Raw genomic sequence first — 18147 nt, forward strand, 5'->3', positions numbered from 1 at the left:
CTGACAGTGGCCGATGGCAGGTGTCCCAGCAGGAATGAACAGAACAGGTAATCATAAAGTGATCCATCCCCTGTCACCCATTCCCAGCTTCTGGCAAACAGAGGTTAGGGACACCATCCCTATTACTATTATACTAAGCCCTCATCCAGACTAACCCGCGGCATCGGCGGGTTAAAATCGATTGCTCGGGGATCGATATATCGCGTCTAGTCTGGACGCGATGTATCGATCCCCGAGCGCGCTTACATCGATTCCGGAACTCCATCAACCCGAACGGAGTTCCGGAATCGACACGGAGACCCGCGGACATCGATGCAGCGCCGTCCAGACGGGTGAGTACCTCGATTTTAGAAATTCGACTTCAGCTACATTATTCCCGTAGCTGAAGTTGCGTATCTAAAATCGATTTTAATATCTAGTCTGGACGTGGCCTATGCTATATTACTCTACTATATTGTATCAGTATTATACTATGCAACCTGCCTTTTGTAATGTGTATCAAATCCTCAAAATAATGATTAAAGTGAAAAAATACTAAGTGTTAAAACATATATTCTCATCACCATGTCAAATACAACTTATATGTCAAGCACTAATCATTTTTCTCCATTAATGTTTGTACAATGCTTTCAGAATATAAAATAATTATATTTTATATGGCTTAATCCTGTATCCCGCAAGGAAATCAATGGAAGTTTTGCCACTGAATTCATTGAGAGCCAGACTAGACCCATAAATGCTGAATAGTATTAATACCAAAAAGAGACGATGATATAGGAATGTTGCCAAAAATCGGATAGAGAAAAAATAAACAGTGACTGATAAGAGAGGGCCACGTCTTAAGCTGGTATAAACCAGCACACCTACCTAATGATTAATAGAGCTATTGCTGGTTTACCCCAGCTGAGGATCTATTCTATATATAAACACACTGTGCCACAGAAGTGCTAGAAGTCACCAAGGCTGCAAATCAAAGAGTACTGAATGAATGAATCTATGCATTTTACAAAGGAAGGGAATTGATGGAAAATGACAAGGCAAGGAGGCAGGGTTCAGAGAAACTTTTAAATTGTTGACATGCTAGCTGGGCCTAATAACCATATCCTGTCCCACAATTCGTTGTCTTTACATTTAAGTTAAGGTCAAGATTTGCTATTTCTGATTTTGGATTAATAATTATTAACACCAACTTAGCCAGTTACTATTTTAGCACTGAAAACTGACTCTGTTGTTGTTTCCTCAGCAATCATACCACAACATTATTTCTAATGATAGCGGCTTTTAGCTTCTCTCTCTGTGTTCAAACATCAGTAATAGCATCATTATTGAAAGTAACTTAAGATGTTTGTTATTTTCTGTACATTTTAAATTATTATCAGGTCTGGCCTTAGGCACCAAGCAAAGCAGCTCCTTGTTTGGTCCCACATAATTCTACACTGATTTGATAAGTCACGGGTTAGCCTATCCTCATATCTGGAGACAACTCATAACTTAATCTGCTCTCCCCTCTTACATCTTAGGGATCTGCTTTTGCTTGGAGCCCTACAAGTCATAAGCCTGGTGCTAGATCTATGATTCCACATTAGGTAATAAAGTGCAACTTCATGACTCAGATAGAGATCTTAAAACATAGGATCAAACTTTCAAAAGTTGGAGCTTCAACTGTGCCTGAAAAATGTTTGCAAACAAACCTTCCCTGCCATTTTGGAGTTGTACAAGAAGCATCTTCTACTGGCACTAGATCAGAAACAGCAGCTGGAAAAATGACAAAATATTATGTTCTCCTGGGAAGGCTTAGCAGGGAGCCTATGGGAAAACTCCAGAAAGGAGAAGGAACCCCTAACCTAGGTGCCTGAGACAGGTGTAGTCTGAGGTCTAGTGTGCAGAAGCAGCCAAAATGGGACATATGATCACCCTAGCTCTCATGGAATATAGGAGTGTATTCTTCTGCTGTGCAGATGACACTGCTGAGCAATGATGGGTGTTCTCCTATATTTCTAAAACTAATCTGTCTCCTTATTAAGAAAGGTATTTACAAGGGTGCTGTGCTTGCAACTAGCATTCCAATCGTGCACACAGACTGGCTTCCTAGTCCCTCCTCTAAACTCTTTGCTCCTGTAATCTGTGGTCCTCCCTCCCTACATGCAGGTCAATACATGCATTGAAGAGAAACATAGGGCTAGTCTACACTGGCAACACATAGAGAACTCTCCCAGCACTCTAAAACACCCACCTCCACAAGGGGCGTAGCTACCAGCGCTGGTGCACTGTCTACACTGGTGCTTTACAGTGCTGAAACTTGCTGCACTCAGGGGGGTGTTTTTTCACACCCTTGAGCGAGAAAGTTGCAGCACTGTAAATTGCCAGTGTAGACAATCCCATATGCACTAGTTTAAAAGCCCTTGTGTGTATTGGTGTTTGAATGTCCTAGTGATTGATAACAAATAGTGATGATCACTGGGAAACTCCTCCTATAGGCACAACACAGCTGCAGTGATACTTTTATTTCATCAAAATGTATTCATGTGGTAAAAAATGAATAGCTGCAATCTGAATGAAAGTAATTTTTACCTTCACAAGATCATTGTGGGTTGTCATGAAGATGCAGTTGACAAGTTTAAAGCACACAATAAAAATAACATATCTCCCTACACTAAGAAGCTGCAGATAATTTTATCTCTTTTTTGCTGCAGAACAAAGGAAAAAATACTTTACACATTTTTCTTGTTGAGCAGAACTGGACTCACTATGGACCAAAAGAAGAAAAAAAAATGCTTTTCAAAGCTCCTTATAAAACAGTGCCTCAATCATCACATGCCTCACTGTGGTGACAGCGAAGTACTACACTCAGCGTTTTTATCATTTGCTTAAGAGTTTATCCATTAAAATTACACTCATAGTTAGGACATGATCCTGCAAACCCATGCTACCGTGCACAGAGCTTAGCTCCATGGAAATCCATTTGCACTAGTGGCTAGTAGCAAGTATTTGCAGGATCAGGCAGGGATACACATCCAGGAGACTTTTGAGTATTAGATTTGGCTGAGGTTTTCTGTTATAAGTACAAATTTTCAAATAGAAAAATATATTCAGAGTAAAGCCAGAAGAGAGATCATTTATGATTATCTACTCTCATCTGTATAACAAAGGCCACAAACATGTGTGCATGTGCACACACACACACACATTACATTTAGAACAGCTTTTCCAAATGGAAAAAAAGAACAATATTTATTTAAAAAAGGTAGGTGTGGGCCTGCACCAAATTTTTAAAGGAAAACATCGCAAACTGTGTAGTGTGGGATCAGCTTTACACAAAGGAGACCGACTCAGACAAAGAGAGGCATTCTCTGATCAACAGCAAACTGCAGCTGCCTGTGGTTTCTAGTGCATGTTAATATAAATAAATATTGAATATTTAGCATCTTAAATACATAGGACAGTGTTGCTTATTCTCTAGTATTGTTAAGGACCAGATTGCGTCTGGCTGCCTAGTGTAAGCAGGGTAGGCAGGAAGAGTGCAAAAATCCACCATCTTATGCAGCCAGGTTCAGCTGCAATCCACATGCTGTCAGTGTACTCCATAGGGCACAAGACACCCCAAAGAGAGAGAGTTGGGGAGGAGGCAGGGCCATGACCAGGTGGGCAGGGTGGACTATGCTGCAACCTCTGAAGAGGCGTAGCAGCAGTCACACTCCAGGAGAAATTCTACCTCCTTTAGGCAGAATTCCTCCAACATCTGCCCAATGCAGATATGTGTGGAGCCCTAACATGCATTGACTGTGACAGCTGCTTTACCCAGAATTTAAAGATACACACTGAAATGTACTGAAAGGGTACCTCACAATAACGTTTTATGACAGCACTTTAATACTAAAATAAATGATAAGAAATAAATACTTCATCTTTCATGAACACAAGTTTAATATTTGTTTTCTTTCCAGATAAAATGCAAGGGAGAGGGGAAGGCAAAAAATGGCAGGTGACAACAATCTGTCTTTCTGCTATCTACAGAACAGCAAGCAGCTTGATAGAGTGGTGTAATTCTCTGCATTATCAGAACATGACACCTCTCCCCCTTTTCCTCATACTCTGAGGAGTCATCATTTTTTCTGCTTTAGAAAAGGGAGCATAAATTATGACTCTGGTATATCTACACTGGTTAGACTTTTTATTCATGACTTTCACCTTTTTTATTTTCAATAAGGACTTGTGTTCACTAGAAATTTAGAGAGTTAGAACATGACCTTAAACTAACACAACATTGACTACAACTTTGCTGTCACACTAGGCAGCCACAAGCTGTATTTAATATTATGTTAATGGGTCATGAGTAAAACTTGGTTCCAGTGGGATTTACCCACAACCAGCTGCATGATGTTAAACACAACTTGTTCCTGTGTGCCGTGACTGCAAAGTTATAGTCAGCATCACATTAGTTAACAGGACTCTTCAAGGTTGTGTTCTAGCTCAATGTAATCTTCTAGTGAAGATAAGTCCTTAACTGGTCCTAGAGACCCTCCATTCCACAAGCTGACTTTTCATAGCTGAAAAAGCCTGATTGAGATGCCTTCAATACCAATCAATGCTTTTCTCTGTTTGGACACATGGGTTGCTATGGAGCCCTCCCCTCACTATGGCCTGAACTTGCTGCCTCAGCTCTTGCAAGAATGGAGAGTAACTTCTCAGTTTTCTGAAAAGCAAATTATTATAGGGTGACTGGCCCTCTAAGGGGAGATGGGCACAGCCCCACTATCCTTGCATTAGTTGGAAGAGCTCTCTTGGCCCTTCCTGCCTGGGGTCAGTATTGAGACACTGTGTATGGATGTCCAGAAAACTTGCCTCCTAATGGTCTGTGTTTTCTGAAACTCAGATTGAACTTTGGAAGGGACGGACTGCCTGCTTCTGGGCTGCATACACACTTAAAGAGAGGATTTGCTAACACAAGAGAATTGCAAAGAGCTGAGAGCATCTTGAAACTTGGACTGTTTCTGGACCTCTCGTAAAAATGGCTAATCATTTATTGGGAAAATGACATCCCAATCCAAATATCTCAAGTTCATAATGTTTTTGTTTTTGTTTACTCTGGCCAGAAACTGTGACTATAATGAATTCCTTTCCTGTTGTGCTTTTCTAAAAATTGGGATTACACATTGCACTGAAGAAGGGGGATAGAGGAAATGCAGTATGTGAACAAATATGATGCATGAGAAAGAGTGACAGACACATTCATACATTCATTTCTCTAAGTAAATTCTGAGCTGTACACATTTTAATTAAGCACAGAACGCTAGCCTACAGCCCCACTGAGCAACCTGGTGTAGGTTAAAAGTATCATTAAACTTGGATTTAGAGCATATTGTGTGTGAATGGGAGCAAGAACTGAAAGAGCCCAAGTTAGCACTGCAGTGAATACACTCTTGAAGACTACAGGGCATGGATCAGGAGTTACCACAATGCTGATAGGTTAGGAAACCAGAGGCAGCTTTCCTGAGTAAGAGACAGTGTTGCTACAATATGGGCTTAGAGGAGAATCAAGGAAAGAGGAAAATGTGTGCGATAGGAAGACACTTGCACTCAAAGTTACAGCAGTAGTTTAGGATAGTTTGTGTATGAAGGATTTTGAGCATTGTTTGATTCCATAAATTGTGCTGATCTAAAGTGACTAGCATTTGGCCGGTAAGACCCTAGGCATTAAATAAAAATCTTGTAAAATTGTCATATGTCTGAATTGAGCCGAGAGTGAAAATGAGAGTAAGAGGCAACATGAAAAAGAATACTGGTGAACTGGAGCAGGCAAATGAAATGCTGAATTTTAATTGGTTTAATTTCCCTGCTTCATTGTTTGAAGAATGACTAAGGGAACGGGAGTTTATTTGTGAGTATGTATGTGATGTTTAGACTCCAGATAAATCAAGGTTTAAGGATACAAAACATCGAGTGGGGTGGGGGCAAAAGGAAATTAATGAGACGTGTGTTCAGACAATCCAGAGTTCATCATTTTGGATCAAATTCATCCCTGGTGTTACTCCACTCACTGCAATTGAATTACACGTGGGATGAATTTGTCTTTTTCAGGCTAAGTTTCAAGGACAAGGATATTGCCAGATTGCAATACACTACTAACAAAGGTTAGTGCTTGGCCTGGCATTATCTGGACCATTATCTGACTTATCTGGACCGTTGACAACATATCAGTCTCTATAGTGTGGGCATTCTCAATAGACTCCCATTCCAAATCTCTGCCAATACATGTAGGGCATGTTTTTGTCATGTGTGCCTAGCTTTGTCTAAGGTTGCATGCAGGGGTGACAGCCCCACTCAGGTTTGGCTTGGCTGTCCCTCCATTATGACAGAATGGTGGCCAGACTAAATCTGAGTGGTGCTGTGACCCCACATGCCAGGTTGCAATGCCCAGAGCGGGGAACTGCACTCAGCTTTGTGTTGTGGGCTGAATGCAGGGTGAGCAAACTCTCTCATACTCCTCCCGCACAAGGGTCTCCCCTGTGCACTGATCCCGCAATCCATCTACAATCTTCCTGCAATGCACTTGTGTGTCATGTCCCACTGTTCGGTAAACACTGCTCTAAAGTAAAAATACTATAAGGCATTGAAAACTTACTTCTTTTACAAACCATTGGCAGAAGGCAGGACCAATCCATTCTCTTGCATGAATGCCACAGTCTATCCAGACAGCTCTCTTGTAAGGCCGTGATCTTTTACCCAACTAAAAAAGTAAATATTCATTGTTACCACAGCATGTCTTAGTGCTTATTGACATTTAGTGAGCAACAATAGTAGAAATGAACACAGTTAATTAGCTACAATAGACATTTTGAACTTTTATTGTAAACAGTTACAAAAAGAGATACAGATCTGTTATTTTGGAATGGGAATTCTAGGTATCATCCATGCAGATCATTTCAACGTTACAAACTGGAGAACTGAAAAAGTCACAGGAAAAGTCAGAGCTATCAACTCCTCTTATATTGAAGAAATAAGTCCTTATGTGCCACTTGGAGTAGGGTTAGAATAATGTATTTTGGGGAATAATTTAAAGATTTTTCCTGAAATCAGCATGTGATGTGAAACCAAATTTTAAGAAATAAGTGGGAAAGGATGCAAGGAAAACATATAGAAATACTAACTTTTCCTTTGTAAGCTTTGGTTAATTTTAAGCATTGAATCCCAGCATTTCATCATCAACAGCTCAACAAGAATTATGTGTGGCACAATGTTCAGAAGAGGTCCAGGGTTTCTTGTGGTCCATCCATCCTTGAGGATACTCATTCTATAAGTCAGCTATAAACACAGAACTTTCCAGCTCCCTTAACGCCAAATCCTGCTTGCCTTACTCACACAAATAATCCAGTAGATTGCAAAGAGAATACATGCAGAGGTAAAGACAGCAGGATTTGACTCTTAACTTTCTAATGTGTGAACTATTTTCTCACAGGTTATTGCATTGTTTATTAAGGGTCTGATCCAGAGTGGTGCTGAGTTCACAAATCCTGCTGACTTCATTAGGAGATGTAGATGCTTAGAACCTCTCATATAAATATGCTGTCTGGAATAGGTGTTTGAGTTTGGTTTCAGGTGTTAGATATAACTGCTTTAACTATTTAATTTTTACCTTTAGCACAAACAGAGGTCTCCCTTCATATGATTTTCCAACAGAGAACATATGAATGAGATCTGAATGAGTTTTGTTCAGACGATACATCCAACTTTGAATCTGAAAATAGAGACATAAAATTGCTACCTTAGTCATTAACATTTCTGGGAAAGAGATATTAAAGTGAAGGGAGAAAAAAAGACTAATGAGACCTGTTTTGTTTTGTTTTCCAGCTGTATCCTGTCTGTCATTTAGAATGTGAACAATGTGGGGAAGGGAGTGGAACAGTCTACTTTGTTCCATGTCTGCACAGTGCCTAGCACACTGGGGCCCGGAGCCTTTAATAGGGTTCATAGGTGCTATTTTAATACTACTTTTACTGCTATGACTAGGCCCTCAGTTTGATTTTTGATTTGGTCTTTCATTTGTACTATCTCTGTGCTCTAATAAATGCTCTAAACCTTTTTGTCCCCCCTTGCTTCTTCAGTAACTTCATGTCCAGTCTTCCCTCCCTCTAATTCTTCCTTGATGGCAGCTCACTACAACAAAGTGACCGCTAGCCTCCCCCTTGGAAATCACAAAGAATTTGGAAGGGAGTATGTCTACCTTGAAGACCCCTCCCACCAAGAAGTGGTACGGAGGAAGCAATCTAGGTAGCTTCCCCCTGTGAGGCCAACTAACATTCCCTAAAGACATTAGGAGCTAAATGGAGAAAGAAATCTCCCCTCTGGAAGATGGCATCAGGTAAAGATGGAAAATGGGCTTGTTGGGAGAAGGGAGGGGAGTGGTAGAAGACACTAGTGTCAACAGTTTCATTTTTTGCTGTGAGTGGATAGGATACTGCAACTAAACCTCAGGGGCTGTAGAGCCCCACCAACTGAACTCAGTGGTTTTGATTCTAGTGCAAACTGACATAGGTGGATTTCACAGAGTTCTAGCTAACACCCTCTGCACCGGCAGCACTAGGTTCTGTACTTGAATGCACATTGTCAAATGAGAGGATTGATTTTTCCTTCTTCCTCTCCCTACTCAATGTCTCAGTGCCAGATGCTGTGAAGAGGCTCTGCACGCATAGCTTCAGAGGAGGAGAAGCAACAGCAACAGGCCATATCATAGTTAAAAAAAAACAATTGTAACTAGAAAATATACAGAAATTTTAAAACCTTGGAGCCTATTCTTAAGTTATTACTCAGAGAACATTCCCTTTGCCTTCAGTGAGAGATTCATAGACTCACCGAATCATAGAAATGTAGTGCTAGAAGGGATCTAGAGAGGTCATCTAATCCAGCCACCTGCACTGAGGCAGGACCAAGTAATCTTAGAAGACCATCCTTGACAGGTGTTTGTCCAACCTGTTCCTAAAAACATCCGGTGATGGGGATTCCACAATCGTCCTTGGAAAATTATTCCAGACCTTAACTAACCTTTATAATTAGAAAATTTTTCCTAATATCTAACCTAAATCTCCCTTGCTGCAGATTAAGCCCATTATTTCTTGTCCTGCCTTCAGTGGATGTACAGAACAATTGACCACTGTCCTCTTATCAGCTCCCCACACAGTCTTCTTTTCTCCTGACTAAACATGCCCAGTTTTGTACACCTTTCCTCATAGGTCAGGTTTTCTAAATATTTTTTTATCATTTTTGTAGTTCTCTAGATTCTCTCCAATTTGTCCACATCTTTTCTAAAACATGGCATCCAGAAGTGGACACATATTACAGCTGAGGCCTAACCAGTGCCAAATAGTGTGGGACAATTACATCCTGTGTCTTACATATGACACTCCTGTTAATACACTCCAAAATGATTAGCTATTTTTGCAACTGCATCACATTGTGACCCATATTCAATTTGTGATCCTCTATAACCCATAGATCCCATTCAACAGTACTACTGCCTAGTCAGTTATTACCCATTTTGCAGTTATGCATTTAATTTTTCCTTCCTAAGTGAAGTATTTTGCACTTGCCTTAACTGAATTTTATCTTGTTGATTTCAGACCAATTCTCTAATTTGCCAAGGTCATTTGAATTCTAACTGTCTCTTCCAAAGTGCTTGCAACCTCTCCCAGATCTTGATGTCATCCAAAAATTTTATAAGCATACTCTCCTCTCCATTATCGAAGTCATTAAAGAAAATATTGACTAGTACTGGACCAAGGACTGACTCATGTAGGACCTATTAGAAACGCCCTCCCAGTTTGACAGCAAATCATTGATAACTACTTTTGAGTACAGTCTTTCAACCAGTTGTGCATCCACTTTATAGTAATTTCATCTAGACCACATCTCTCTAGTTTGCTTATGAGAATGTCATGTGGGACTCTGTCACAAACCTTAGTGATATCAAGATATAATTCATCTGAATAAGAGTGAATTTGGCTCCTAATAATAATTTAATTAATACAGCTAGTGTCTATCTTTATTTCTCTATTGGTCCACTGAAATCCATGAGAGTTCTTCACATGGAAAGCTTGCAGGCTTGGGCCCTTAGTAGAGGAACTATTATCTGAGTACTTTTATCTCTTTGGGCCCCATCCTGAAGACACTTAAGCATGTAAGAAAATTTTAATCACAAGTAGACCTGTGGACTTCAATGAGACTTCTAATGTGAATAAGGTAACCATGCCCCAGACTCTGAAGTCAAAAGAATTTAAACCAAAGTCATATTACCAGTAACTGGTTTAAAACAAAGAAATTTCTAATGGTAATTAGTTACATTTTTAAAAAGGAAAAGGGAACATAAGAACGTAAGAATAGTCATGCTGGGTCAGACTATTGGTTCATCTAGCTCAGTAGCTATCTTCCAACAGCAACAGATGCTTCAAAAAGAATGAATAGAACAGGGAAATTATTGAGTGACCCATCCAGTCTCAGCTTCTGGCAGTCAGAGGTTTAGGGATACCCAGAACATGGACTGGCATCCCTGACCATCTTGGCTAATAAACCATTCATGGACCTATCCTCCATTAATTTGCCTACTTCTTTTTTGAGACCAGTTGTACTTTGGGCCTTCACTAGATCCCCTGGCAACAAGTTTCACAGGTTGACTCTGCATTGTGTGAAGTAGTACTTACTTGTTTTAAACCTGCTGCCTATTAATTTCATCAGGTTACCCCAGCTCTCGTGTTATGTGAAGGAGTAAACAATACTTCTTTATTCACTTTCTCCACACCATTCATAATTTTATAGACCTCCATTATATCTCCCTTTAGTTGTCTCTTTTCTAACCTGAACAGTCTCAGTCTTTTTTTATTCTCTCCTGGTATGGAAGCTGTTCCATACTCCTGATCATTTTTGTTCCCCTTCTTTGTACCTTTTCCCATTCCAATATATCTTTTTTGAGATGCCAAACTTTGAAAGAAAATATTGCAAATAATGGATTTTAAAACAAACTTTAAAGGGTCTATATTTGTATTTTATATAAAACATTTAGAAAACTTGCTGAAAATGAATATGTATGTTTAATTTTTAATAGCATTTCTATTCATTAGGAACAGAACACACTTCTAAATAGATAGCCTTGCTGAAGTGAATGGGAGTTTAGATAAAAGACACCATCTTCATTTTTGACATACTTCTTCCAGTGAGTGATACACTTCATAATTGTATCCTGGTACTGATCTACGATTCCTACATGATCGCAAACGACTTTGTTTTTCTATCGCTTTCTGTAGATCAGATATGATGATCCTAGATTAAAAAGAAAGCAGCATTATTAAATGGCATGAATAAAATAGAGTGCAGTGCAAAATAAATATCAGATTTAAAGAGAAATACAGCCATGGTAAAATCGTGCTGATGTTACATCATCCTTTTTTATTTTAACAATAAAAGTTTGCAGGCTTATTAGAATACATGCTGCCAAATAAGTAGTCCAATTGCTTTGAAACACAACAGTGCTTTCAAAAATGGAGGCAGCTTGTTTTTCAGTGAATGAAACAGAATGATGTTGTCATAAACAGATGGTTAAGGGTTAATGCCTCTTTTACCTGTAAAGGGTTAAGAAGCTCAGTGAACCTGGCTGACACCTGACCAGAGGACCAATAGGGGGACAAGATACTTTCAAATCTTGGTGGAGGGAAGTTTTTGTTTGTGCTTTTTGTTTTGTTCGTTGTTCGCTCTTGGGGCTAAGAGGGACCAGACCTACACCCAGACTTTCCCAATTTTTCTGAATCAGTCTTTCATGTTTCAAAATTGTAAGTATAGCTAGGCAAGGCGGATTAGTCTTATGTTTGTTTTCTTAACTTGTACATGTGTCTTTTTGCTGGAAGGATTTTTACCTCTGTTTGCTGTAACTTTGAATCTCAGGCTGGGGGCGGGGGGGGAGAGGGGAGTCCCTCTAGTCTATATGAATCTGAGTACCCCGTAAAGCATTTTTCATCCTGATTTTACAGAGATAAATTTTACCTTTTTTTTTCTGTAATTAAAAGCTTTCTTTTTAAGAACCTGATTGATTTTTCCTTGTTTTAGAATCCAAGGGATTGAGTCTAAACTCACCAGGGATTGGTGGGGGGAAAAGGAATGGGGGAGGGTTAATTCCTCTTTGTTTTAAGATCCAAGGAGTTTGGATCTGTGTAGCCTTTCAAGGCAACCCAGGGAGGGGAGAGTCTGGAGGGAAAAAGGAGGGGATGGTTAATTTCTCCTTGTTTTAAGACCCAAGGGGTTTGGGTTTTGGGTTCCCCAGGGAAGGTTTTGGGGGAACAGAAGGTGTGCCAGACACAGACTTCTGGCTGGTGGCAGTGTACCAAATTTAAGCTAGTAATTAAGCTTAAAAGTGATCATGCGGGTCCCCACTTCTTGAACCCTAAAGTTCAGTGGGGGAAAAAACCTTGACAGATGTAAACAACTTAGCCTAATTTAAGTGTATTTAAGTTATGTTTGTATGGCAGCACTTGCAGCTTACTTTTATACTTGGAAAAAATATGTGCAAAATATGCATGCTTATGTTTTCTCTCCATGTAGAAGTGCTGAACCATACGGTGGTCAGACACAAAACAACAAGGAAACATCAGACTTGGGCATTGGAAATATTCCATCTAAAGCAAAAATGAATGTGTAAATTTTTCCTTGGTTTATCATGTATAGTTATACTACAGTTCTTCTAAGAAATATTCATCTTGCAGTCAGTCCTTTTAAAAGTTTCTAGCAAAAAATAAGAAACAAAAATTGCGTAATGTAACCTAAATATACGGTCACACACTTAGACATAGACAGCACGAGGGGCCTGGTATTGAAAGAGAAATGCAGAAAAAAGCTTTTCTATTTTTCTGCCAAGACCAAAGAACGGCATAGAAAGGTCACTAACTCGTGGAAAGAAGTCTATCCAACATGGTACAGTGCTGTGATCTCAAACATTCAGGGCCAGATTCTGATCATACAATAGCTTAAATCAGGAGTACCTTCACTGAATTCAGTGGCGATATGCTATGTCAGTGTAAAATTAAGAACAAAATCAGGTTTTGAGAATCGTGATGCTACTCTCTCGAACTGAGTTGCTCTAGCATTGCAACTAATGCCCCCAGGCATCATTTTTATAAAATGAGGATGATGCTCAGTCTTTTTAATTTTTAAAGTAGCAATGATTAATGCAGAAAAAAGAAATGCTCTATTTACTAATTTCATAAACTGCTAACTATATCCTTTAATATGTAATCAGCATATCAGTATGTGTACCAAAGTAATGGTTACCTATGTTCTTCAAATAAATATCTCAGGGAAGTAATATATATAATTATGATTGAAGGCTTCTTTACAGTCATATATTTTTTAATAAATTCCAGGGTTATAGCCTTGATTTTCTGAGCACTCTGAGCCCAGGCCAACAAAGCCCTTAAGCATGTGCTTAACTTTAAGCATATGAGTGATCCAGCTGAAGTCATCTGCTCTGTTGAATCCTGGGTAGAACGTTCAGCACCTTTCAGGATCAAGTCTTATTGGTTCATCTTGAAGTGTGTAGATTTAAACAGAACTCACCATATATAGATTTCTGTGTCTAAAATGAGAATACACTATAGGGTCTCTTATTTACTTTCAGCGAGCACATACAATGTTTACTTATTGTGGCCCAGAGCTCTAACATCAATTGCAATCAGATGTCAGGGACTGAATAGTCAACCTATACACGGCAGGTACAAGAGCCTGTCACAGGGAGACCGGTCCCTTTCAGAAGAAACAGATCCAGTTTCCCTGTGACTAATTAGCTGCTTGCAAGTGGGATCTCATAGAAGGCACTTGGTATCTAGTATCAGAGGGTAGCCGTGTTAGTCTGGATCTGTAAAAGCAGCAAAGAATCCTGTGGCACCTTATAGACTAACAGATGTTTTGGAGCATGAGCTTTCGTGGGTGAATACCCACTTCCTCAGATGCATGTAGTGGAAATTTCCAGGGGCAGGTATATATATGCTAGCAAGCAAGCTAGAGATAACGAGGTCAGTTCAATCAGGGAGGATGAGGCCCTGTTCTAGCAGTTGAGGTGTGAAAACCAAGAGAGGAGAAACTGGTTCTGTAGTTTTTCACACCTCAACTGCTAGAACAGGGCCTCATCCTCCCTGATTGAACTGACCTCGTTATCTCTAGCTTGCTTGCTAGCATATATATACCTGCCCCTGGAAATTTCCACTACATGCATCTGAGGAAGTGGGTATTCACCCACGAAAGCTCATGCTCCAAAACGTCTGTTAGTCTATAAGGTGCCACAGGATTCTTTGCTGCTTTTACAGATCCAGACTGACACGGCTACCCCTCTGATAGAAGAGAGTGATTCTGAAGAAGCTCAGCAGAGATAGGATTATTGGGCAAAGGAGGCCTGGGGTATGGAACGCAATGGGGAGCCCACTCGCAGGAGCTATTTAGGGGTCTGTGAACTGTTTCACATTGAGAGTCTTCTGAATGGATGCACTTATATTAATAAATGATGCTTGGAAACAGAACTTTTATTAGACTCCAAAAGAGATCTCATTTCTTTCCTGGCAGTGATATAGCCTTAGGCTGTGGCAGAAAGGATAGGCACCTTGAGTGACTACAGGGACTGAAGAAGGAGAAATTGAAGCAGGACTTGCCTGTATTGCAGAAGTTAGCTGCTTGATGGTGCCCTGGTGTGGTGGGTCCTGGGACAGAGACTCTTCAATAAAAGTTGATCTGGTGCATAGTCTGTTTTCATGGCCATCTTATTGCTAGCTAAATAGGAGTTTCATAAACTCAAGGGTCAGATAAAACTATGTATTATAGATGGGGCTGTTAATACTGCCTATTTATTTGCACATTGGCTGAGCCAAACGATAGAATTCTTAGTGGCCAAGTGGAGTTCTCGGAACCCCGTTGAATCTGGCTACAGGGCACTCCTCAACAATGTTTATCATTGTTTGATCTGCGCAGCAGCTGCAGCTTGGTTTGTCTTGAACAGAGCTGGCTCCAGGCAGCAGCTCAGCAAGCAGGTGCTTGGGGCAGCCAAGGGAAAGAGGCAGCAGGTTGGGCTTTTCGGCGGCATTTTGGCAGTGGGTTCCTCGGTCCCTCTTGGAGGGAAGGACCTGCCTCTGAAATGCTGCTGAAGAAGAAAGCGGCAAAATGCAGCCGATCGCAATTGTGGATGTTTTTTTGTTTTTTGTTTTTCCCTGCCGCTTGGGGTGGCAAAAACCCTGGAGTTGGCCCTGGTCCTGAAGACCCCAACAGTGCTGGCTGACTGCACAGAAGCCTTGCCCAGTTCAGAATCAGTTAAGAACTGAACCACTGGGTGGCAATGGATGCACGTTCTTGCTATGCCACCTGTCAGTACCCGGCACAGTCCAGGAAAGCTAATGATCCTCTTAGCAAGCTGAATTCTGCAAGCTCATACTTGAAGAACCCTGGTATTGTCAACTCCAGTTATCCTAAGAATGAGCAATCTAAGTGTTACTACTAAACATTGAGGGTTTATCAACAGCCAAGTGATAGATCAGCACTCTTGCTCATTGCCTATTAAAGTTGCCTGACATGTCCCATTATGAGACTTTGTTTTCACTTGCTTATATTTTTGCCAAATTTTAACTGTTCTGGTTGAAATTTTACATCAGGTGTCTGCCTCAGGCTGAATATTTTTAGAAAGTTTTAGCCAGCAGTTAAGTTGCTTCTTAGGGTATGTCTACACTACCCGCCGGATCGGCGGGCAGCGATCAATCCAGTGGGGATTGATTTATCGTGTCTAATCTAGACGTGATAATCGACCCCTGAGTGCTCTCCCGTCGACTTCTTTACTCCGGAGCCATGAGAGGCGCAAGCAGAGTCGATGGGAGAGTGGCAGCAGTCGACTCGCCGCGGTGAAGACACCACGGTAAGTCGATCTAAGTATGTCAACTTCAGCTATGTTATTCACTTAGCTGAAGTTGCGTAACTTAGATTGATCTGCCCCATCCCCCAGTATAGACCAAGACTTAGAATCAGACTAGTGTCAAATACATTGTTATACCTTGTTTTTTATACCATGTTAAAAAAAATCTGGCCTGCCTGCCTGCTTTGGAGCAGAGACTTGAAATCTGGCAGTTGGGTGACCTGTGTATCAGGGATATGCCTTTTGAGGTGTCCATGAAAATCTGCCCAATTTAGGTCAAGTTATAAACCTTTTGAAAAAGTATCATTTCACACATGCTAAGTAGAGATTTCATAGAGCTTTGCTGCTGAACGGTCCAAAGACTGGTTGTCCAAGGAGATTGGAACTGAGGGCTGAGGGTAGACCGGGACTGGTTGGGTAAGGAGACTGGGACTGAGGGCACGTGGATGTAGATAGACTGGGACTGATGGGATGAGGACACTAGGAATGGGGGCCTGTGAGGGATGGGGGAGGCTAGGACTAGTTGCACTAGGAAATTGGGGTTGAGAATTGGGAAGGGGAACAAAATATTGAATAGCTGCTCATTAAGTGAACACTATCCATTCTCTACACTGAATGAGGCAGAGGTTCTGTGGAAAAATATTATGGAAAAATATTATGGAAAGACTGTATCATAATACATAGGCAGAAGGGATGAGTTTGGCATTTCCTAACTTTTGAGTACTTGATTTTGCAACATTAATAATGTTTTTTAAAGTAGTTTTTTGATGACAATGACAACACTCGTGGATCTTTTTATAGACTTTTGCTGAGACAAGGAACAGCAGCAGGCATATGAATGCAAGAAACTGGACATGTCAATTCTTATATAAAAATGTAACATGAAAGTTAAGCATAATTATAAAAATCACATAATCATCTCATTTTAAATGCAAGAAAAACTGCCATAGTGTAGGGCCCATAGCAAAACAGCTCTGATCTCAGGCTACTAGACCTGCATACTTAATTGTTTTAAATTTGCGTTTATTTTGAGGACTACAAATTTAGTAATTTGAGATCATTGTAATCTATAAGAAATAATCATACTGACAGTGACTTCCAGTCAAAGCATACCACTTTGTTTGTATGCTTTCCAAACATTAATATTTTATTCACACTGAGATAAATACAATTACCGCTATATAGGACCTGATTCAACAAATTACTTAAGCACACACTTAAGAATGTGAGTAGTCTATTGGCTTCAAGAGGGCTACTTGTGCTTAAAGTTACATACATGTAACGTAGGTGCTTGGCTGAATCAAGGCGATAACCACAAGATCACCCTTTCTCTCTACATGAAGAGTGTGATCAATACAATTTGAAACATTCCTGAATACTTAAAAACCTTTTAGTGGGATGTGATCCTTATTCAGTCTTTGTTCTACGTGACCTATATTTTGTGACCAGAACAGAGCTATAAAACAAATCAGTGTATTCCTTTATATAATTAATGAAGCATGAGAGCTCTCTCATTTATAGTATACTTACAAGCAAACGCAACTCCTGTGTAGAGTATGTACAAGCAAACCAGACTATAGAATGGGAACAGTAATTACCATATTTCTCACAACAGATACAATTTACATGCATTCCAGAGACACTAGTCTGCCCTCTGAAGGAGGCCATTTAATTAAACTGTTTGCCTGTGAAAGACTCTGTTATTCCATAAAATGACTGTCTTCTTGTGAATATCTAGCTACCTGTCAGACAAATTGAAAATATGCTGTGCTGTAACAGTATTTTTGAAACACGCTTGGTATTATAGACATAAACCTTAATTAGAGGTCAGATCCCACATTCCACCAGGATAACTCGCAGAAAGTGAAATGGAAGCTTACGTGTATTTGATGTTTGCTTGTTGCAGGTAGGGTAGCAGAATTTGTGAACTGTTCCCTGGAACACGTACATCTGTGACTGTACCCTCTGAGATGTGAAAGATGCTGCTGGGCTGCCACAGGTCCACCTGTAGTGCAGGAACCAACCTGTAATTCATATTTATTCAGTGTAGGTGGGGAAATCCAGGAGTTAGCATGATTTTAATTTTCTTCAATGTATCTAATATGGCATGTTGTTGTTTATTTAGCATTGCTGGAATACTACTGCTTAGTGCACTGGTCAAACACTACTTACTTACAGTAGTTAGAGAATGACTCAAACTTTTATTTTTGAAACACAAATGTTTCACT

The 18147-nt window shown here is 40.2% G+C and overlaps 1 protein-coding gene across 1 annotated transcript in view; it reads right to left on the bottom strand.

The window, feature by feature from the left end:
- Nucleotides 1–18147, bottom strand: part of CPA6 (carboxypeptidase A6) — a 121229-nt gene that overhangs the window by 26662 nt on the left and 76420 nt on the right. The window contains exons 3-6 of the mRNA XM_030553241.1: nucleotides 17800–17924; nucleotides 11193–11307; nucleotides 7634–7735; nucleotides 6623–6727 (exon numbers count right to left, since the gene is read on the bottom strand). Of these exons, the coding sequence (XP_030409101.1) occupies nucleotides 6623–6727; nucleotides 7634–7735; nucleotides 11193–11307; nucleotides 17800–17924 (447 nt within the window). The remainder of the gene's footprint in view (nucleotides 1–6622; nucleotides 6728–7633; nucleotides 7736–11192; nucleotides 11308–17799; nucleotides 17925–18147) is intronic.

Source organism: Gopherus evgoodei, chromosome 2 (assembly GCF_007399415.2).
Source record: "Gopherus evgoodei ecotype Sinaloan lineage chromosome 2, rGopEvg1_v1.p, whole genome shotgun sequence".
NCBI lineage: Eukaryota > Metazoa > Chordata > Testudines > Testudinidae > Gopherus > Gopherus evgoodei.